Source organism: Fistularia commersonii, chromosome 29 (genome assembly GCF_037954325.1).
Source record: "Fistularia commersonii isolate RoL2024-O1a breed Wild chromosome 29, RoL_Fcom_v1.0, whole genome shotgun sequence".
Lineage (NCBI taxonomy): Eukaryota > Metazoa > Chordata > Actinopteri > Syngnathiformes > Fistulariidae > Fistularia > Fistularia commersonii.
The window spans coordinates 1,663,035-1,685,641 of NC_141312.1; the positions used below are offsets into that span (position 1 = coordinate 1,663,035).

At 44.4% G+C, this 22,607-nt stretch overlaps 1 protein-coding gene across 3 annotated transcripts in view; it reads right to left on the reverse strand.

Annotated features, from left to right (window-relative positions):
* Nucleotides 1-22,607, reverse strand: part of dlg4a (discs, large homolog 4a (Drosophila)) — a 77,211-nt gene that overhangs the window by 21,440 nt on the left and 33,164 nt on the right. For all 3 annotated transcript variants that reach the window (XM_086177481.1, XM_086177480.1, XM_086177478.1), the window contains exons 2-3: nt 14,765-14,926; nt 6,880-6,936 (exon numbers count right to left, since the gene is read on the reverse strand). In XM_086177481.1, coding sequence (XP_086033607.1) covers nt 6,880-6,936; nt 14,765-14,926 — 219 coding nt within the window. The remainder of the gene's footprint in view (nt 1-6,879; nt 6,937-14,764; nt 14,927-22,607) is intronic.

A 22,607-nucleotide genomic window follows, 5' to 3' on the forward strand; every position in this document is an offset into this window, starting at 1 on the left:
ACCATCTAGTCGTCCCGCGGAGGAGCTATCATCCGTCCAGGATACGGCGGTGACGAAAAAAAATCGCGGGACGTCCGCAATCGGCGAGATGCTTAAGTGACGCCTTCCTGCGGCGGCTCTGCTCTCGGGGAGGAGGCAGTTCATGTTTTTCCGCTGCGACTTTATTGGACCCCTCCCACCCCTGCTGCCGAGGGGAAGAGGAGCTAGCGGAGGGGTGGGAGGGGGTTGGGGTGGCAATTACTTAGCTGTCTCCCTGTGTAATGTTGATGCTGGTGATGTAAGGGGCAGGGAGGGGGTTCTACTTTGGCTGAACTTAGAAGGACAAGCAGCTCCGGCCGGCCTGGCCGAGAAGAGGCCTCCGCGTCCCAATTGTGCGGGGATTCTGTCAAAATAGAAGATCCGTCACGGCGCCCGGGACTTCTTCTACTTCTATACTGACCAAACTACCCTCCCAGAATACCTGAAAGGACACGGCCCGGAAACGAGCCTCAGGGTAGGGGGCAGTGCTGGGTATGCTTTAGTGTCGGTATGCTCTAGTTTGACCAGCGAAAAGACCAGAAGAAGGAGAAAGTAGAACAAGGGAGAGGAATTCTTCCGCCGCCGCCGCCATGTTTGTCGTCGTCTGAAACAGCACCAGGAAGTGTCTCCGGAGGTCTCAGTCATACAAGTCATGGGGAATTATTCTTGTCTTGGCAACTGGACTTGAATTTCTTCACCTGAAGATGTTTCAGCCCTCATCAGGAGTTTCCGAATATAACTGGACGTGGTTTTGGGCGGGTTATGGCAGGTTATGGTGGCTTGTCGTGTAAATGGAAGAACTGATCTGCAGATTCTAGGTGTGAGGGGAGGTTGTTATGCTAATGAGGGCGTTGTTTGTTCAATGGAACAAAAGAGTGGGATTACCTGGACTTTTACCTAAACAAAAGGAGTGAAACCTGTTGGATCACATGGACTGAGGCTCATGGGGTTCTGGTGGTGGGTCTTTTCTGGTCGTTTGGAGAGTCCAGAAGGTCCTGGTCCATGTGTGCACTTGGTATTGATCCCAGAATGGCAGTGTATGTTTGTGAAAGGTTGTGTCTGAGGCCCCTCCTCTGCTCAGAGATGTTTTTTTCTGTTTTGACAGAGGTAGCTTCTTTGACCTCTCCCTCCACCCATCTGTCTTCTCTGGCCAGAATATGGCCTTTGCTGTCTTCAAACAACTGGCCTTTGTCCTTCAGGTGCTGGTGGACCATGGAGTCCACCCCTGAAGTGGAGCCTCTTTTGTCGGACGGTCCGTTGGCGCAGAAGTTGTTTGGTCCTCTAATGTAAAAGTCATCACAATCCTGCAGACGCCACATTCTCTATCTGGTTCCTGGGTGTTTCGTCCTTGGGGTGCACCGGTTTTTCCTCAGGGTGTTTGACATGTACCGGTACACGGTATTTGTTGAACGCCCTTCCGACTTTCTCCGAAACACCAGCAACATACTGGTGAAGTGAACTGGGAGCCGGGGGAACTCTGGACCGCCATCTAGCGGACAAACTGCTCGGCAACAATAGCAACGTACTTCTTTACGGGGAGTACAAGTGTGGTGACGTTTCCCTACATGAAGTGATCTCACTGCGCCAAAGCTGAGTGACACGCCACCAAAGCGAAACTGAAAAGGATCTTTTCCGGTAGTAGCTGCTTCTGAATGTAACGTCCAATCAACCGTCCCTTTTTGGGGGATTTTCAATCACCCCGAGTTAGACTCTCATGTTTTGTTTCCAAAAACAGGCACTTCAATGAGTTCCCCGAACGTAGTCGATCCACTCTGGTCAACGGAGACATTTTCGCTCGATCTTCGATGTACCTTCCTTGTAGCTTACGTCGCCACAGGGAACATCTTTGTGTTTATATCTTTACGCATTGGTTACAAGTGATATTGCTGTGTTACTTTCACACAAATTGTGACAATTTATCTGTTTACGTGCAAACTGACGTCATCCCGCCATTAGATCGCAGTGGATCCAGTGGAATTGAGAAATACAAATGATCCCGGAACGAGATGGAAGGTTGTTTCTAGAAAGATGGGAAGGCCAAGGAGAAAAAGCGTTTTTTTCTTTTGTGTGACGAGGCGGCGTCGGCCGTCAAAGAGTACGATCTACGTCCAAACACGAAGCTTAGTATGACCTTAAGACACTTTATAGCCTTGACTTGTTGCTTTGACACTTTATAGTTTTATTTGTATTTCTTATTCTCCCCCCTTATTTATACTGTTTATACAATTCCCTACTATTATTCATTATTGTTGTGTTTTACTTGAAACTCTGGCACAACAATTTCCTTCGGGATAAATAAAGCTGTTCTTATTCTTATTCTTATTATGCTAAATTTAGCCTCCCGGAAAAGCAACAAAAGCCAAGCTACGTCGGTAGCAGAACGTGTTCACGAAAGCCGCGTCCAAAAACACGGCGGCGCTGAAAGCGAGCTTTAGTTATTCAACATTGAGGAGTAGTTACATAACATTTACCGTGATTTCTGGACTATTGAGCGCACCTCAATATAAGCCGCACCGGCTAGCCGATCGCTATCTCGGGCTTCCTCCTGCGCGCTTAAACCGACAAAGTCGGAGTTGAACGGACTCGGTCATTTCATCGGTCCAATGTGACGAGGATAAATGTTTTAGCGTGAAGCTAATTAGCCCCCCCACCCAAAAAAATCCATATAGCCGCACCGTTGTTTAAGTTAAAAAAGTTGCGGCTTATTGTCCGGAAATTACGGTAGTTACATTTCTACTGTTATTGTTCCATGTGGCCTATTTTTGGTAAAAATGATTTTGACGTCCCTGCTCTCGACCGATTCCAATTCCAGCATCCGATATCTTCACGACCCGACCATCTCAGTCCTGCTTCTCCGACCTTCTCTCTGAGTCGGGAAAACGAAGCACGTTTTTGTTTTTTCCGGTAGCTTCGCCGGTGGAATCTGCAGACTCTGAGACGGGAAACGGTTAAACGGCGTCCGCGGGCTCATAAAGGCGTTCGTTTTCCGGGAGGCAGATGGATTGACAGGCGTGTCGAAACGCTGGCGCGCACATGCGCCGAACGCGCTTATGTAAGGACGCTCTGAAGGACAAGCTGTCGGCCGATGCTCTCATCTCAATAAAAATCCCTCTGTCTACCTATCTAATTTTCTGGCCCGTCCAATCACGAGGCTCGCTCCATCCGTCTCCTGTCATTCAACGGCTCCCTCTCCTCGTTTTGCATGAATTCCCCCGCCGTCCCAGAGGACCTCGCGACGGCTGCCGCGCGGTAATTACAGCGAGGCTGCCGGGATGTATTTAAACATTCATTAAAAGAAAAGTAAGGCGGAAGGAGGAAAAAACGGAGACAGGTGTGAAAAGAGGCGGAGCTGAATCGGGTTTTAGGAGGTTTTGGACGAGATTTCCGTATCTAGGGGAAGGAGAAGAAACCGCAAGGAGGAAACGGAGGGGAATGCAACTCCGAGATCATCATTAATGGCGGATTCTTCCTCTTCTTTAGGCTTTTCCCGTCAGGGGTCACCACAGCGAGTCAACCTTCTCCATCCAACCCTATTCTCTGTATCCTCCTCTCTCACACCAACTACCTTCATATCCTCTCTCGCTACGTCCATAAATAGTCTCTTTGGTCTTCCTCGAGACCTCCTGCCTGGCAGCTCCACCTTCAGCAACCTTCTACCCAGATCTTCACCATGAACACTCCTTTGTTCATGTCCAAACCATCTCAATCATCACTTTGTCTCGGTCATACATGTCCTGCACCCCTGTGACAAATTCTTATTTTCCTTTGGTCTTTTCCCTTCAGGGGTCTCCACAGCGAATCCACTCTCCATCTAACCCTATTCTCTGGATCCTCCTCTCTCACACCAACGCCCTTCATATCTTCTCTCACGACGTCCATAAATCTTCTCTTTGGTCTTCCTCCAGACCTCCTGCCTGGCAGCTCCAATTCCAGCATCCGTCTACCAATATATTCTCTATCCCTCCTCTGTCCATGACCCAACCATCTCAGTCTGGCTTCTCTGACCTTCTCTCCAAAACATCTAACATGTGCTGTTCCTCTGACAGACTCATTCCTGATCCTCTCCATCCTGGTCACTCCCAAAGAGAACCTCAACATCTTCATCTCTGCAACCTCTAGTTCTGTCTGCTGTCTTTTGGTCATTGGAACAGTTTCTAGTCCAAACATCATCGCTGGTCTCACCACTGTCTTGTACACCTTTCCTTTTATTCTGGCTGATAGTCTTCTATCTCTTGGTACCCCTGACACTTTTCTCCACCCATTCCAACCTGCTTGGATCCGTCTCTTCACCTCTTTTCCACACTCTCCTACGCTCTGGACTGTTGACCCTAAGTACCTGAAATCCTCCAACTTCTTGATCTCCACTCCCTGTAGCCTCACCGTTCCACCCGAGTTCCCCTCATTCACACACATATATTCTGTCTTGCTGCGACTAACCTTCATTCCTCTCCTTTCCAGAGCATACCTCCACCTCTCTAGATGTTCCTCTACCTGTTGTCTGCTCTCACTACAGATCACAATGTCATCCGCAAACAATCATTAATGGCGGATTGCGTAACGTTTTTTCGTGGATTTGAAGAACTCGCTTGAACTTTCGGTCCAGAATCCAACTGAATCTCCTTTTTTGTTGTTTTATTTGGCAGTTTAAACGTCACGCGAGACGGCGTCCGACAGGCGTCGGTCCTTCTCCGGTCGAGGCAGAAGGTCACCCACATTGAGCTGGGATCCGTCCAGGGTTTCTCCAGGGGAAGGTCGGCTTCATGTAGATCAGAGTTGTCAAACTCTCTTTCGCTAACAGTAGGAGCCAAATCCAATGTAACAACTCCTTAATGTTAACTCTGAATTTGTTACTCATTCAAACCCAAAATGTGACCCATACGTTCCCATCTTTCTTCAAACAGCCTTCCATCTGCAGGAACTTTTCTTTTCCTGGACTTTTAGATATCTCAATTTTTAAATAGCATTAATGTGGATCCAGCGCAATCCAACGGCGGGACGCCGTCACTTGGCGGGTAACGTAATGGTTTGACATATTCATTTGAAGAGAATCGGATCTTTTGAGACGTTCTCGCGGCCGCATAAAACGAGGCGGCGTGCCACATTTGGCCCGCGGGCCTTGAGTTTGCCACATGTGCCGTAGATCATCTACTGCATGGAAAAGTCACAGTATAAATGGAAATAAATGTAAAGTTAAATAAGTGTAGCCGTCGTTTCCCGCGACTGCAAAAGATTCTTCAGCTACGATAAAGCTAGCTTTGTTTTCGGATGCGGCTTTTCCCGTTTACCGTCCCAGCGTCCAGGCGTCCGCCGATTCCACCGCCGAAGCCACCCGGGTTTTCGGCTCGGCGAAAAAAAACGTGGTTTGTTTTGGCTAAAACGCTAACAGTTGAAATGTAACTAAATGTAATGTAACTACTCCTCAATGTTGAATAACTAAAGCTAGCTTTCATTGCTAGGGTGTTTTTGGATGCGGCTTTCTTGAACACATTCCGCTCCCGTCATAGTTTGGCTTTTGTTGTTTTTCCGGAGGGCTAGCTTTAGCATACTTAGCATAAGTCGGTGTTTGGACGTAGATGGCACTCTTTGACGACCGACGCCGCCTCGTAACACAAAAGACAAATCGCTTTTTCTCCTTGAAGCACAAACATGTTTTAGCCTTCCGTCTTTTAGAAATCTCAATTCCACGTGTTGAAAACGGCATCCGCTGCGATCTGACGACGCCGTCACACGGCGCGGGACATGATCGGCATAAGTTGTGGGAAATGTCGTTTACGGTTTGAATTATTTATTGTAAGACAATCACACCTTTTTCCGGTAAAGTCAAATCACACACACGGATTCAAGGCTGGTAATAAATGAAGGTTTTAAATCAGAAAAAAAAAAAAAAAAAAAAGAGATTGTCTGATAATGAAACAACAAAAAGTGCAGATTAAAACGAGTAAAGCAGTTGTTTTTTTTAAAAAACTACTAGCGCGTAAGCCGGTGTGTGGTTTGCAAGGCGGCGGGACGAAATCACACACACACACACACACACAGATACACACACACACGAGCTAAAGAGGTCTTACTTTGCCCAGCGATGGCATTGCTCCCAAAGACGGTCCCCTAAGCTGTAAATCAATGTGGCCTGGAGGGACGCTGGCAAAGCCCACGCCATTAAAGCAATAAAGAGCAGAGGCTGAGGAGACCACCGGCACGTCAATGACAATCGTGTGAGTGCTACACACACACACACACACACACACACACAGGCGAGTTGCTATGCATCATGCAGGCATTTAACACACGGCTGTATGATTTACAAACGGCTGCAAGAGCAATTTTATTTTTTGCACATCGTGGAGTTAAAGCGTCCAAAAGGACTCGTTAAAAAGGATGCGGCGTTTACCGTTCAAGGTCGATGCGCGGCGCTTTGAGAAGAATCGCTCGCAGAAGGACAGGTTTTATGTCTTATCCCTTTCGCTCATTTTTTCCCTTTTAACTTAATTAGATCCAATTACGCTAATAATCAGTCGCCGGTTCGCATTTTGCCATTCCGCCCACGTGCTCGGAGGGGAAAAAAAACGAGGTGATAGCGGTGAAGATAACGCGGCTTATTTTCTCAATCGCTCACGTGTCGCCGTTGGAAACCGGAGGTCAGGTGATCCGCCGGGGAAACACCGACCCCTGCAGGTTCCACCGCACCCAAAAACATCGGCGAGAACGAGAGTTCTGGACGGGCGACCTCGTCGGCGCTCCGGTCCAGACGAACGGCGACGCCAGCCGACGATGAATGATGACGATGATGATACCGGCCGGCGCCTCGAGGGGTGACGGATGGTTGCGGGAGGAGGAAAGGCGGTGGGAGGTGAGGGATCTTACCAGAGTGGAAACGGCGGAGGTGTACATTGGAGTGTGTCCTGTAGACATCAACACTGGCTGCAAAACGACAGGAGAAGAAGGAGAGGGTCATTGTGGAAGGCGTGCAGCAGTACCGCAACTTGTTTTGTACCACAGAATGGTTTTATGCCTGAAAATGTTTTCGCACGTTTTTTGTTTTTTTTTTTTTTTTTTTTGGTCAGTTTACAGTATTTAATTTGAATTATGCTTTATTTTAAGAAAATTACAGCAATTTTGCACTATAATAAGTAAATAATAAATAATAAATGATGTTTGGGAAGATTTCATAGCTTTATTAGGTTCAAATAATAAAAATTTTGGTCGTTCATAGTATTTAATCTGACGACAACCGTTACACTTTATTTTAGGCTATGACAATAATTTTGCACTATTATGAATAAATAAAAAATAAAAAAATAAGAAAATAAAAAATAGATAATAATGATATAATGTTTGGGGGTGGGGGGTTCATAGCTTTATTAGCGGGGATTGAAATAATAAAAAAAAAAAAAAAATGTCAGTTTATAGCATTTAATCTGAATACAACCATTACATTCTCTTTCAGGGAATGACAATAATTTTGCACTATAATAAAAAATAAAAAATAAAAAATAAAAAATAAAAAATAAAAAATAAAAAATAAAAAATAAAAACATAACATTTGGGGGGGGTTTAATGGCTTTAATAACGGGGGCTCCAATAATAAAAGCTTTTGTCCATTCATAGCATTTAATCTGAATACAACCATTACATTTTATTTCAGGCAATGACAATAATTATGCGCTATAATAAAAAAAAATAATAAAAAAACATTTGGGGAGGTTTCCTAGCTTCATTAGCGGGGGTTCAAATAATAAAAACTTTTGTTTGTTTATAGCATTTAATCTGAATACAACCATTACATTTTATTTTTAGGCAATGACAATAATTTTGCACTACAATAAATAAATAATAAATAGAGTTTTGAGGGTATAATAGTTTTATTAGTGGGGGTTCAAATAATATTAGCTTTTGTCCGTTCACACTATTTAATCTGAATACAACCGCTATACTTACATTACACCACATTAAATTACAATAATTTTGCACCATGATAAATAACAAAATAATAAATAATAACAAATAAAGTTTTTCATAGCTACATTAATAAGCTGATTACTGCAATTTTTTTTTTCTTTCCTTTCTGTTATCTATTCTTATCCTTGTTGTGGTTCACTCTGCCGTCTATTTATTTGTGGTTTTCTTTTAATTGTCTCGCTATCAACATTCATATATATTCATAATATTCATTGATACTGTAATTGTTGCGCTGCTGTTACAAAAAAACTTTCTATATATCTTATCAATCTTGATATATTTCTTTTAAATCCAGCTTTCTTCAACTTTTGTTTATTTTTTTCAAGGCCTAGCTTGTGCTAGCTGATGTGTGGAAAAGCGCAGTAAAGCAAAGGCGGATATGGTCGTTTTTCGAAATAACATCCGAAAGGTCTAAGGAAAATACTATCATTTATACCAAGAAAGATGTGGGGACCCCTGTTTTTTTTTGTGTTTTAGATCATGACGGCCACCTTTTCGTTGGAAAGCTAGTGGTTCCTCCACAACCCAACCGGAGGAAGCGACCTAGTCTTTGTTTACCGGTTAGTTTTTATTTCTTGTCCTGGTGTTTTCCCTTCATCCCCTCACGTTGTTTGCTTCATATGTAGAGTATTTTCTCCTCGCTCTTTGATTCCTGCGTTCGTATCCTCGGCCCGGGCCCGGCGGGCTCCCAACCCCCACGTCCGCCCCCCCAAAGCTCTGCTTCTTGTTTTTGCTGAATAAATAAACCCAGACACTTTAATGAAGGGCAGAAAGTGAAAGTGAAAGTGAAAGTGAGGTGTTTTCTTTGTTTACCATAAGCTGAGGAGACGACCTGACCAGAGTCGACTCATCCTTTAGGTCGATGAGTCAAGTTATCATTCTGTTATTATTATTATTATTATTATTATTATATTACTATTTGGTGTGCAAACACCAAATAGTTTGTGTTTATTTTGAGACATCTATGTCTCCATTTGATTTGCGAGTGATTCATCGGACGTCTCAACATCAGCGTCCCCAACCATTTTTTTACGCCACAGAAAAATACAACAAAATAAAAACCATACGACCAACACAACAACTGTGGTATTTTGTAAATGTAATAATAAACGGGAATTCACTTTATTGCCGCATAAATCCGTATATTTAGTTGGCTTTCTGGTATTTTCTGTTTAATGAGTGGTCACAGGCTCTTTTCTACTTTGCAAATAAACTTTACTGCTTTTTCCTCATTTTACTAACTTGTGGGTTTAATATTAGCGTTAATGTGTTAATTAGCGTAGCGAGAGAAGCATCATAGATGCTAACAGAGAGAAATCGGTCATTTTTTAAAAGAAAACGTTATACAAACTCAGATAATGAATAGAACGGAAATAATGTAATGTAAATTACAGAACACACTGCTTTTTTCTTCCACTTTGAGAATTGTGGCTTTAACAAAGATGCGGCTAATTTATAGGTAATTTCGTCAGCTTCCTTCCGCAAACATCGTCACAGTGGAAAAGTGAAACGTTTCGGCAAACCCATTCATTTCCGATAATTCTTCAGATCAGCCATTTTGCACTTTTTGCACACAAACAGACGCGCAGAAATGCATTCGATACGGCTTTCGAATTGAAATGATCGGTCCGGCTGTCAAAGAAGGAAAAAGAGCTGCTGCACGTTAAGTCGTTATGTAGCGGGAGTTGAAGACGCCATTTATTCAACTAGAAATTTTCAAAATTTTCAAATTATTATCTTATGTTTCAGCAGGGAAACCTGCGGCTTATTTATCTCTGATGTCTTTTTTCCTTTAAAAATGAGTCGGTGCGGCTTATACAGAGGTGCGCCCTATAGTCCGAAATTTACCATCATTTATTTATTCTTTCTGAGAATAAATGAGAGTTAAAAAAGAAAAACACACGCACATTGGCTACCCAGTAAGGAATGGGTGCTGGATCAAAAAAAAATTGTTTTACTTAGAACACAAAAAGTGTTTTCTCGCATGATGTTTCGAGCGTTGCTTTCCTGACATGCGTGAACTGGAAGCCTACGTAGCCTCTGTTTACTCAAAATGTTTTTTGTGTTCTATGTAAAATCAATTACTTTTTGGCGTTCGGATGCTTTTTAAACTCTATTTTTTGGGGAAAAAACATTTGAGATTGTAAATGTTTGGGTGTCTATCTTAGCTGCAGCCTGTCAGGTGTGAAGGGAGGAGGGGAAGACCAGGCTAAGAACAAAAAAACAAAACAAAACTCAAGTTTCTTGGGGTCAAAGGTGAAGCTGTGTGAGGAAAGAGTGTTAGCACATCATCATCATCATCTCGCAGAAGTGTTGCTGTTCGCTTATGATGCCGGTTCATCGCTAATTATGATTTTACAATTGCAAAACTCAACCTTTTCACGTTTTCTCCCGTTAATATCGATTTTCTCATCATTTTGACCATTATCTAGATTTTTTTTCCTCAACTTTCTGCTGTTTTTTTTTCTCTCACTGATAATTCCTGGCCTTGTATCTCATAATCACCACGCGCCGTGTGAAAACTTAATTAATTTTAATTTCAGGTCTATTTTTTATGGCGTTATTTCGAGCGGATGAAACGATTACTAATTCGGTCTTGGTTAGCGCGAAACCCGCTCTCAGGTTTTCGACTCTTTTTAACGCAGTTCAATCCAACCTTTTTTGGAACGAGCAGACAAACAAAAAGTAAACCGTCGGAGCAGATGGCGCCCGTCGTTTCCAGCTCTGATTTATAAACCGAGAATAATGCATTATTTTACTTCCCAGCAGTTTAATGGTTGCGTGTCTCCATAAGGGGCCCTGTGATTGGTCCAGGTTAAACCCCGCCTCCCGTCCGGTGACAGCTGGGATAGGCTCCGCCCCCACGACCTTATTTCCAGACTATAAGACTATATTTTTTTCACTCGTGGCAAATGTATTGCAAGTGTTATTTGCAGTCCTTATGTCCTCTATTCTAAGTCGCTTTGGATAAAAGCGTCTGCCAAATGTAATGTAATGTAATGTATTGATTTTATTGCGACGGATGGACTTTTCCTTGTGTTATTTATTATTCATCTTTTTCAGCAGCCGTGTTACAGGCACTTTTTGGAAAAAAAAGCATTTCCAGGACGGATTTGTGGAGGTTACCGGCATGTATTGAGTTAAAAGTAAAAAAAAAAAATCTTCTGTGTAAATATCTCATGTTAAAACGTTGACACCTGCAGCATATAAACAAATGCAGCCTATATATGCACATATAGATTTATTTAGTTATTTTACTGCACAACAAACCCTACTTATACTTAAAATTACTACATGTAATCATATACATGTACTTGTAAACACACATGTATATATGTTACATATATATTTTTACATATCTTTAACTATATTTTTATTTATCTATTGTGATCTGTACTATTCTTTCTATTTTATTTTAATTTTTTTGCTATTTTATTCTTTATTTTTACATAGAGCTGCTTTCAACGAAAATCAATTTCAGTAAAGTATTCTGATTCAATAGTCCGGAAATGACGGTAAGCGGTTTTAGATAACAAAATGAACAAATGTGAAATTTGACGTCGGGTAACAGACCCGGACGGGAGCTTAGCCGTTGCTAACTGTAGCTCGAGTGCACTTAGCGCTTTGCTAAATCCCAATTAAAACGACTCCAATTCCACGACAGGGGCGAGGAGTTTGGGGAAGAACGCCGACAGTATGCTTTGTGATCACCTCCGGGTCATCGGTGACTCCTCAGCCGACGGGAAACTCCGGGGACGAAGGTCCTCTGTCAAAGTGCTCGGAAATTCATATCACGGAAGAGACGACGGCACATGAATGGAAGCCATTTTACGTTTGATTGTAGTTTCTTCAGGTTGTGGAGCATCTAAATTTAACATGATCCAGACTCCAGGCCTCTACATGACGGGGGCGAAAGTTGTATGCCTCTAACAAGGACAAGGATCACCCTATAACCCGTCAAATATTATCCGTACGAGATACTTTATCTCAAGGTACTGAATGAATCGAGGGCATTTAATGCTCTCAGCCGGTGATCGTAGTTTCTACAGGTGCTCACGAAGACGCGATCGTAAAGGAGCTTCTGAATTTTACATGAAGATCCAGTAAATCGTGTGTCGTTAGAGACCGCTCTCGCTGCCGGGGGTTCCCGTCCACCTGGCGAGCAAAAACATCATAAAGATGTTCTCCCGCTCGCGGGAGGGAGGTGTGACCAGACGGGTCGATAAAAGGTAAACGCGATTTATTACCACGGTAACATATTCAGAGGAGGAATTACGACATCGAGGAATCGTTCGGCCTCCGTTGCTTTATCCGAGGCACACGGAAAGCGGTGGTAAACAGAAAAGTTGGGGTAGAATTGACTGCAAACGCTCACGGAATGGATCCGGGGCTCGGACAGAAGTGAAAGGTGAGATGGGGAGGCAGCCAGAAGGTACAGGATTGCGTTCCCGATGGCAAGCGGCAGAGGAATTGGACGATATTGGATCATTTGGAATTCGCCCTCATGAAACAGCCAGTGAGCAACTTCGCTAATAGCTAGCAGCTTCTGAAATGGTTGTGGACGACTATACCGGCCTGGTTCGGGTTGTGGATCTCTGAGGTTCCCTTATCTTTTCAGCGGAGGTCCCTCAACGCGGCAAAGAGCGTAGCATCTTTGTCTTCTCTGGTCAGAATTTGGACGTTGCCAATGGTCCTCATCCTTCAGGTGTCAGTGGACTGTGGAGTCCTGACCTGCAGAGGTGGCTCTCCTGCGTCGGGCCATCTGTTTGCGCTGAGGTTGTCGGGTATCTCCTATATAGAGGTCATCCTTGTTGCACGGACCGGCAGATACCTCATTCTTGATCTCACCCAAGATCAGCCAACACGTTATCCTTAATATGACCGATTCGGGTCCTGAACCAAATAAATCCCCGGAATTCAACCCTTGGTTCCTCAAAGGAGGCACTCATGACCGTGAAGACCACGGTCAACCACCTCGACTTGGACCAACGTCCAATGCCCAACCCGGCCTGCTGTACACCAGAAACCGAAGAAGCCTCTGAGATGAAGAGCTTCAAGGAGAAAAGGTTGCCAAGATTTGACAATGACTGGCCTGCAGGAGTTGGACACTTCCCAGGCATATTTCAAAGCCTAATGTTTTAGGATTAAATTCCGATATGTATATTAAATATGTTGTGCGTAAAGTAAAATATTGGATCCGGAATCCGTCCCCAATGGCTTTTATTGATTTATTGACACATGCATTTATCATAATGTTATCGAACCAGAGCTGATTTCAGCGCCGCTAACCCAACGAATGTTGGCCAACGCATGCAAACTAGGCCTAAAACCTGGATTATTTAAGTCCGACTTCAAGATTCGGGGTCCGGGGATGTTCCAGGGATCTGCATCTTGATGCCGATTCGAAATTTGGGTCGCCTCAAGTTGCCATGACACCTTGAACCCTCCGTTGCCACTGCGGCTCAGGCGATACAGCCGTCGACTTGTATGTTTTCCACAGCGCTCAGCAGAAAAGATCCTTGGAGTGGCTGTTCTCCTGCTCCTCAGGGACATTAGGACGCTCCCACGCTTAAAGCAAATCAACACAGGAACCCCGGCGCCTCACAGTAAAACGAGAGGCTTCTTATTAAGTGTGCATTAACGCTCACACGTGTTAGCGTTTTGGCGTACGGGTTGTTTCCATTTACGCTCTTCGGGCAGAGTGCCTGCGCCCGCTGCGCCGCTGATGCTAGCGGTATGCTCCCGCTGCCGGGTGGCTGCAGCCTCCACGCTCTTTCGGGGCAACTACTGAGGGGGTGGATTCGGAGAACTTTGAGGGACACGGCCATCGAGCGGATCTTCTGGTGATTTCATGGTGGTTTCAAAAGCGAATTCCAATTTTCCTAGGATGTAAACTAACCCACTAACCCCCTCCATCTGTAACCCTCCGGACCTCCTGCTTCGACCTCTTCCTCCTCCTACCCAGATCTTCACCGTCCCCCCTCTGTCCGAACAGTCCTGACTTCACCTGCAGAACGTCTGCTGTCCCCCTGAAGGCCTCCTTCTGGAACTTCTAGCTTCATCTCCAGGTCCGCAGGAGTCTGCTACACCTCTCCTTTCCACGTTTCTCCACCTTCTTCATCTTCCACTCCCTGTAGCCTCACCGTTCTAGACTACACCTTAACCTCTCTAAGATGTTCCTCCACCTGCTCCCTGGGTCATAGTCCATGGAGATCCCCGTCCAACCTCATCGACCAGCCTGTCCATCGCCTTCTTGCAAACGAGAAGGGTCTCGATGTGGCTCTCCGGCCTCCACCTTCAACTCCTCGCCCCTCCTGCTAATCGTTGCCGCTGGAGAACACGTGAAACCGCTCCTCCTTTACCTTCACCACCATCACCTCCATCATGACAGACGGACATCCGAGAACATCCGGATGACGGCGACCTGGAAGCGTCTCCAGTCCAAATGCACTCCGGTCGTCACGCTGTTGCGTCACCGTATCAAATTGCCCGATGATACCTCCTCGCCCCGGATACAAAAGTAATCTGATACTGATAAGGCGCCTCCAGGGGTCGGAGGGGGTGGGATCTTCTCATCGATGGAACGCCTCAGGGGGCAACGCGGCATTTTAAATGGACCGTTATGATGTTACGATAATTGTCAAACGAAGAGGAACTCGTTTCTGAGGGTTCGAGTCAACAGGTGACGGATTTAAACATCAGGACGTAAACAAAGCGATGAATCTACAAAGTTGTCCTTTAGCATTCGACCCGCCTCTGGTTTAGGAGTGTGTTCTCGCCGCCGTCTTACCTTCACGGGTGAGATGTGTGTGTGCGGCGTGTAGCCGTGGATGGCCTCCATGGCCGCGAGGTTCTTGTCACTCATGTGGAGCATCTCGGCGCTTTTCCCCGGAGCCAGATGTGCTGGGCTGTGCTCCAAGGGGGGCGTCTCCTCATCCTGGTACCTGTACTTCTACAGAAAACACACAAACAGACGCGTCCGTTAGCGCCGCCGGTTCGAATCTCCTCGCGAAATCTCGTATCGACGCGATATGATGTCCAGGTTATATCCTGAAACTGAATCCCAGGAGGAGAAGAAGAATGAATTTCCTGTTTTATCGCCAGATAGCAGAAGCGGCGCTGCAGCGGAAGGCTCTCCGGACTCAGATTTCACGTATCCATTACATGGCGGTGTTAGCATGAGCACTGACGCTAACTCGGAGGTTAATTCTTGTGCGATGGTTACGCGCCGCAACTCCGAAGCCACTTTCAAACCAGATCTTCTAGCCCCTTTCGCACCGTACGAACTTTCTGCTGCTCCTAGAACCATATCAGGAACAAGTCCTGCTGTATTTGGACAGCCGGGAAACCTTCAGTTTTAGCTTAATCTCCCAGACAGAGTCTTCTTACGGTTCCACAGGAACTCATATGACGTAGGTGTTTGGTGATTGGTGGGACTCATAAGCCTTGGTCATTAGCGGATGCTTCTCACCGACTGCGAAGCGCTGGTTTTAGTCTTTTGTTGTGACACTAATGGACCTGCTGAAGAGGTCCTCAGAGGATTTTCCAGGACTCGCAGAGGAATGGCAAGATTTCGGGCGCAATAAGTCTGCAGTTAGCTAATAGGTAACGCGGTTCTTCACACGGCGAGAAGATTAAAACAATTCAACACATTTGCGGTGGCAACTTCCATCTCCATGCTGTCCACGTCGTCTTAGTCTTCTTCTTCAATGGTTGCTTGTTTAAGGTGAACCTCACCCCGTTCCCTTACTGCAAAGCTAACAGGTCTGCTAACAGGTTCCTTACTGCAAAGCTAACAGGTTTGCTAACAGGTTCCTTATTGCAAAGCTAACAGGTCTGCTAACAGATTCCGTACTGCAAAGCTAACAGGTTTGCTTACAGGTTCCTTACTGCAAAGCTAGCAGGTTCGCTAACAGGTTGCTTACTGCAAAGCTAACAGGTTTGCTAACAGGCTCCTTACTGCAAAGCTAACAGGTTCGCTAACAGGTTCCTTACTGCAAAGCTAACAGGTTCGCTAACAGGTTCCTTACTGCAAAGCTAACAGTGCTGCTAACAGGTTCCTCACTGCAAAGCTAACAGGTTCGCCAACAGGATCCTAACTGCAAAGCCAACAGATCCACTGACAGGTTCCTTACTGCAAAGCTAACAGTTTTGCTAAGAGGATCCTTATTGCAAAGCTAAGAGGTTCGCTAACAGGTTCCTTACTGCAAAGCTAAGAGGTTTGCTAACAGGTTCCTTATTGTAAAGCTAACAGGTCAGCAAACAGGTTCCTTACTGCAAAGCTAACAGGTTTGCTAACAGGTTCCTTATTGCAAAGCTAACAGGTCTGCTAACAGATTCCATACTGCAAAGCTAACAGGTTCGCTAACAGGTTCGCTAACAGGTTCCTTACTGCAAAGCTAACAGATTCACTAACAGGCTCCTTTCTGCAAGGCCAACAGATTCGCTAAAAGGTTCCTTACTGCAAAGCTAACAGGAGGCTACTTCCTGGAACTAAAATCGAGCTGTCCAAAAATGTCTCACATCTGTTAAATAATGTTTTAAATCAGCTGTAGAAAGTGTTTTCTTTATGGAAAGTCAAGCAACCAATCAAACGTTATCTTGATCTATAAGCGCCCTTCAGGTGACGGCTCTCCTGGTGAGAACGTCTAAAAATATCCGGATCATTTTCCTGGAAAATCTGCTTCGTGCACTGGCTTCTCAAAAAAAAACAAAAAAAAAAACTTTTTTTTTTTTTTAAATTTCCTCGCGACATTTTCATCCCAGATGGGTTTGTCGTAAATCACTCGACACGTGCGCAAGCGCGCAAAAAAATAAAATAAAATAAAAAAAATCCCCGCGGCGTTGCCATTGTGCGACGAGCAAGGCGGTCATCCTCCACGACCGTTGAGTCACGGCCGCTCTACAGTACGCCATCGCTAGTAACCTTCCTCCCCTGCCGCTATCACTCACACACACACACACACACACACACATTTATAAACCCACGCGGCGGGTTTCATTGGAGGCGCGATGACACAAAAGTCCACACACAGCGTTTTCCATCAGAGGTGGGAGGTCTGCCACGCCGTCCCCGTGGGTCGGCGCTCGCGTTTGCGCTCCTCCCTAATGGCTCCCGGGCAAACAGCATGCTCTGCTGCACTGCAGATGTGAAGCGTGCTGTCCACTCTGGAAAGCAGACATTTGGAGGTGTGTGTGTGTGTGTGTGTGTGTGTGTGTGAGAGAGGGTCATGTGAATCTTGGCTGATAGCCGGATATCCAGCGTTGTCATCTCCCCCCTCCCCCTTTGTTCTTTTTTTTTTTTTGGGGTGTGGGGGGGCTTGCAGAAAGAGAGAGAGGTGCATCTCCCGCAGGTTGCCTAGCAACCAGTTGGGGGGGGGGGGGTCGCGGCGACGGATCGCATTACACTGAGGCAGCAAGCTAGCGGGGGGAAAGAATGAAAAAGGGAGGCAAGGAAAATGAATAATTGTTGGGAGACGGATTCCTTTATTGCAGGTGTGTGTGTGTGTGTGTGTGTGTGTGTGTGTGTGTTGGGGGGGTAGAAACAATTGATTTTTCTTTATTAAATATGGCCGCCGCGGATCAATGTAAGTGTTGGGTGTCAAATATTACAGCGCTGTGAGATTTGTAGGTGCTTCGTACGTATCAGGAAACTCTAATCATGAATAATGGAAAAAGAAAGGAATGAAAAACTAGAAAAAAAATCCGGGGAAACTCAATCCCAACAATTCAATTACACGATTCGCAGCACAAAGTAGCCTTGAGCGCATTGGTCTTCTCCCCCCGCCGCCGCCGCCGCCGCCTCCCTTTTGCATGAACAGCGTTCACGCTGCTCGGCAGCCTTCTGTCCCACCGGTGGGGGTGGAGGCTCGTCCTTCTGGACAGGGTTTAGGTGCTTTTCCTGCCATCCGCGGATTAAAAGTCCGCGCTCATGACCAGCCAGCGGCTACACATCCTCTCCGTAACAATGGCTAATTGTTAGCGATAGTTAACGGACAAGAACTGTTTTTTTTTTTTTCCAAATGAGATGGGTTTCCTTGTAAACGGGCCGTCATTAAAGAAAAAAAGGGCCGGGAAAATAAATGAGCTTCAAGCTATTCTTAGTCGTTGCATTTCTAAATCTATCCATTTAGGATCCGTGCGGGTGGAGACGGGCGCCAGACTGGAAGGTGTTTGGTCCATTTTATTCATTCATTGGCTATCGGGGGCCATCTGTCATTTGGCGAGGGGCGGAAATCACCCGGTCAACCGCGGCGGCCGCCATTCACTCATTCATTCACGTCATAAAGAGACATCATTCATAGTCAGGTAGACATTTATGTAATGTTAAACAAGATTCACTCACTCATTCATGCATTATATGGACGTAAAGGCATTTGTTCATTCTTTCACATCATATAAAGACATACAGCCTTTCACTCTGTCATTTATGTGTCTTATAGAGATTTCCATCCATTCACCCTCTCATTCACATGTAACATCGGGACGCATTCACACTCTCATTCATACATTCTATAGATCCATTCACTCATTCATTCATGTCATAAAGAGACGTCATTCATAGTCAGGTAGACATTTATGTAACGTTAAACAAGATTCACTCACTCATTCATGCATTATATGGACGTAAAGGCATTTGTTCATTCTTTCACGTCATATAAAGACATACAGCCTTTCACTCTGTCATTTATGTGTCTTATAGAGATTTCCATCCATTCACCCTCTCATTCACATGTAACATCGGGACGCATTCACACTCTCATTCATACATTCTATAGATCCATTCACTCATTCATTCATGTCATAAAGAGACGTCATTCATAGTCAGGTAGACATTTATGTAACGTTAAACAAGATTCACTCACTCATTCATGCATTATATGGACGTAAAGGCATTTGTTCATTCTTTCACGTCATATAAAGACATACAGCCTTTCACTCTGTCATTTATGTGTCTTATAGAGATTTCCATCCATTCACCCTCTCATTCACATGTAACATTGGGACGCATTCACACTCTCATTCATACATTCTATAGATCCATTCACTCATTCATTCATGTCATAAAGAGACGTCATTCATAGTCAGGTAGACATTTATGTAACGTTAAACAAGATTCACTCACTCATTCATGCATTATATGGACGTAAAGGCATTTGTTAATTCCTTCACGTCATATATAGACATACATCCATTCACTCTGTCATTTATGTATCTTATAGAGATTTCCATCCATTCACCCTCTCATTCACATGTAACATTGGGACGCATTCACACTCTCATTCATACATTCTATAGATCCATTCACTCACTCATTCATGCATCATAAAGGCATTATTAATTCATGCATTCTTTCACATCCTATAAAGATGTACCATTGGGACACGTTCACCCTCACATTTATAGATTCTATAGACATACAGCTATTCACCCTCTCATTCACTTTTCATATAAACCATTCGCTCGCTCATTCACCTCATGTACAGGCATATTCACCCTCTCACTCATAGATTATATGGGCATTTATTCTGTCATTTATACGTCTTATAGAGACGTCATTCATTCACCCTCTCATTCATGCATCATGCAGACATACAGCCATTCATTCACTCACATGTCATAAAAAGACTTTCACTCACTCATTTATAGTCAGATAGAAACATTTATACATCAACCGGCCTGGTTCTTAATTAATGTATACATTAAGTTAAACAACCATTCACTCATTTGTTTATGCTTCATATAGACACAAAGCAATTAATTCATTCATTCAGTCATGTGATGCATAAAGATACAACCATTTACCCTGTCATTCATACATTTTATAGAGACATAAAACCATTCACTCTGTCATTTATATGTCTTATAGAGACATCCATGCAATTACCCTCTCATTCGTATTTTTATTGAGATATGCTAGCTATCCATTATTTTTATTATCATTCAGTTTGTATCTGCTGCAGTCCAGCTCTTTGTGTAATCAGGAGTTATATAAAGGCGTCGCTGATATTCCCATCATCTCCTCTCCTAAGAAGGCCTCCTGATCGCCGATGTCTTCAGAGCGGCTTAAAGACGTTTTACGAGGCGACGGACGATTACGTAATGTTCCTCTTCCACGTGCAAACCGTTTGCCGATTCACCTCCAGGAGAGCCTCCGCCGCTCAATAAGCCGAGCGAGTTAACGCGCCGCAGAGCAAATGTCAAACGCTTTCCAGCCGCCTCTCGCTCTGTAATTCAAGGACGGAGCTCGAGCTTTTGGAAACGACCGTACATTAGGTGACGGAGCGAAAGGAACTGTGAAGTGGAGAACCTGCACCGTATCTTTGCATAATTCATGAATATATCCCAGTTAGAAGTTAGCTGTTAGCTGTTAGCTGTTAGCCGTTAGCGCTTCCGCCTCATAGCCAGAGGGGAACCTTTCCGTGTGGAGTCTCCATGTTCTCACCATGTCTGGTTCCTCAGGGTTCTCCAGGTTCCACCCACAGTTCAAGGGGGTTCACTGGAGACCCTACAGTGACTGACTGAGCGACTGTTTGTATATTTGTACATATCGCGTGAATGACAGGGTGAATAGTTGTATGTCTCCTATGATTTCTTGTCTAAATCCAGTTGCCATATGGACAAGAATTCACCATGACCTTTGTTGTATGTCTCTATATGGACTCCAGTGCGGGATAAGCTGTAGATCATGAATGAACGATTTAATCTTCCAAAATTTGTCACCGCTACCGTTTCACTGTGATATTAGTTGTATTGTTATCATGGGTGCTAACCTGAAGCAACATGCTAGTAGCTTCCGGTGTCAACAAAGGGATAGGTTTTCTATCAGTGATGCGTTTTGTTCTTCCGCCGTCCTGCTTTCCCGCCTCGCTCGCTGCGGCCGCCGCCGCGCTCAGGTGATCAGCTCGAGTCTGGTGTGCAACAAACGTGCACAGCTTGTAAGCGCCGTGTCTGATCAATTACTGGTCAGATGTTAACATGGGAAGCCCTGCAGGGATACAAGCAGTGGGGAATGGAAGGTCGTTTTTTTTTTCTCCGTCCGTGTGTTTGCGCGGCGCGTTCAGCTGATGATCCTCGCTGTCGTGGAAACGGCGATAGATCACCCGCAAAGAATCAGGGCCAAAGAAATGACCTTCAGACGAGCAAGAAATGGCTAATTTATGCTAATCTGGAGCGATATTTGCAATCCACACGCACTCAGACTTATCAAGACATTATAGAAAACAAAATCCGCGAGAATAATTCTGGAAATGATCAAGAAATTGGAAAATAGATAACTAAAAAAAAAAAAAAGAATTAGATATAAACATACATATATTTAAATGAATGGATAGATAAATAAATACACACAACAAATTGATGAATGAATGAATCAAATTCCTTGAAACGCACTAAGAAATAACGCAACTATCTAGAAACAGAATAAAAACTTGTATTGTCTATCATTTCCCACAATGGCACCAGTGTCACCATACATAATGTAATGAATCCAAATCAGGGTCTTCTGGGTAATTTAATTTAATTTAATTTAATTTAATTTAATTTAATTTAATTTGAATTTTATTTTATTTTATTTTATTTTATTTTATTTTATTTTATTTAGTTTTATTTTATTTTATTTTATTTTATTTTATTTTATTTTATTTTAATTTTATTTCATTTGATTTGATCTGATTTTGTTATTTTTGATTTGTTTCATATTTTATTTTATTTTTTTTTTTTTTCTTTTTGGCCCAGCCCTGTGAAACAGTAGATACTGTATTTAACCTCAGTATCCTGCAAACTCCAGGTCAGAGCTGATATCTACACTCTTCAGTACCTTCCAAAATAAGACCTCTTCACAGCAGACCAAGAAAAATAAAAAAATAAAAGTCTAATTGCCGCGCGGCATCCTCACCGGCCTGCCCTCCAGGAGGAGCTCGCCGTCTCGACGACCACAACGTCTTTTCGTGGTCAAACATCTCCCTCCGATTCGTCCGCCGTCTATCAGAACACGACCGTTGTCGCCTTCTCGCTTGATTTCGGAGCCGAACGCCGAAAAACACAGTTTTTATCTGCTTGGCGTCGTCACCAAACCCCTGCTTTCTCTTCATCGCGTTGGTCTCCATGGCGTGCACGTGAGATTCAATCATCTCCTGCCAATGCCAACTCCACATCATCCTCCAAGGTGCAGCAGAGCTGCTAGGTGTCTTTTAGCTATGTATGTATGTGTGTGTGTGTGTGTGTGTGTGTGTGTGTGTGTGTGTGTGTGTGTGTGTGTGTGTGTGTGTGTGCAACAACAACAACAGACTCCCACCGTGGGGCTGAATACTCAATACTGCGGATCTCCATCCTGATTTCTTCTGCTTCTCCTCCTCTGGGCTGTTCCTTTCAGGGTTCTCCACAGCTGATCTCCATAAACCTCCTCTCTGGTCTTCTTCTAGACCTCCTGCTCACCAACTCTACCCAGATCTTCACCATCCCTCCTCTGTGCACGTCTTTCACCACCAGAACATCTACCAACCAGTGTTTCAGAACCAGACATGGTTGCTCCATCCTAGTTTGAACCTCTGGCTGAGAGGAAGTCCAAGAACGCAACCCCGAGACAGGAAGACGCAGAAAAAAACATCTCCAGGTCTTTTTTTTTTTTTCCT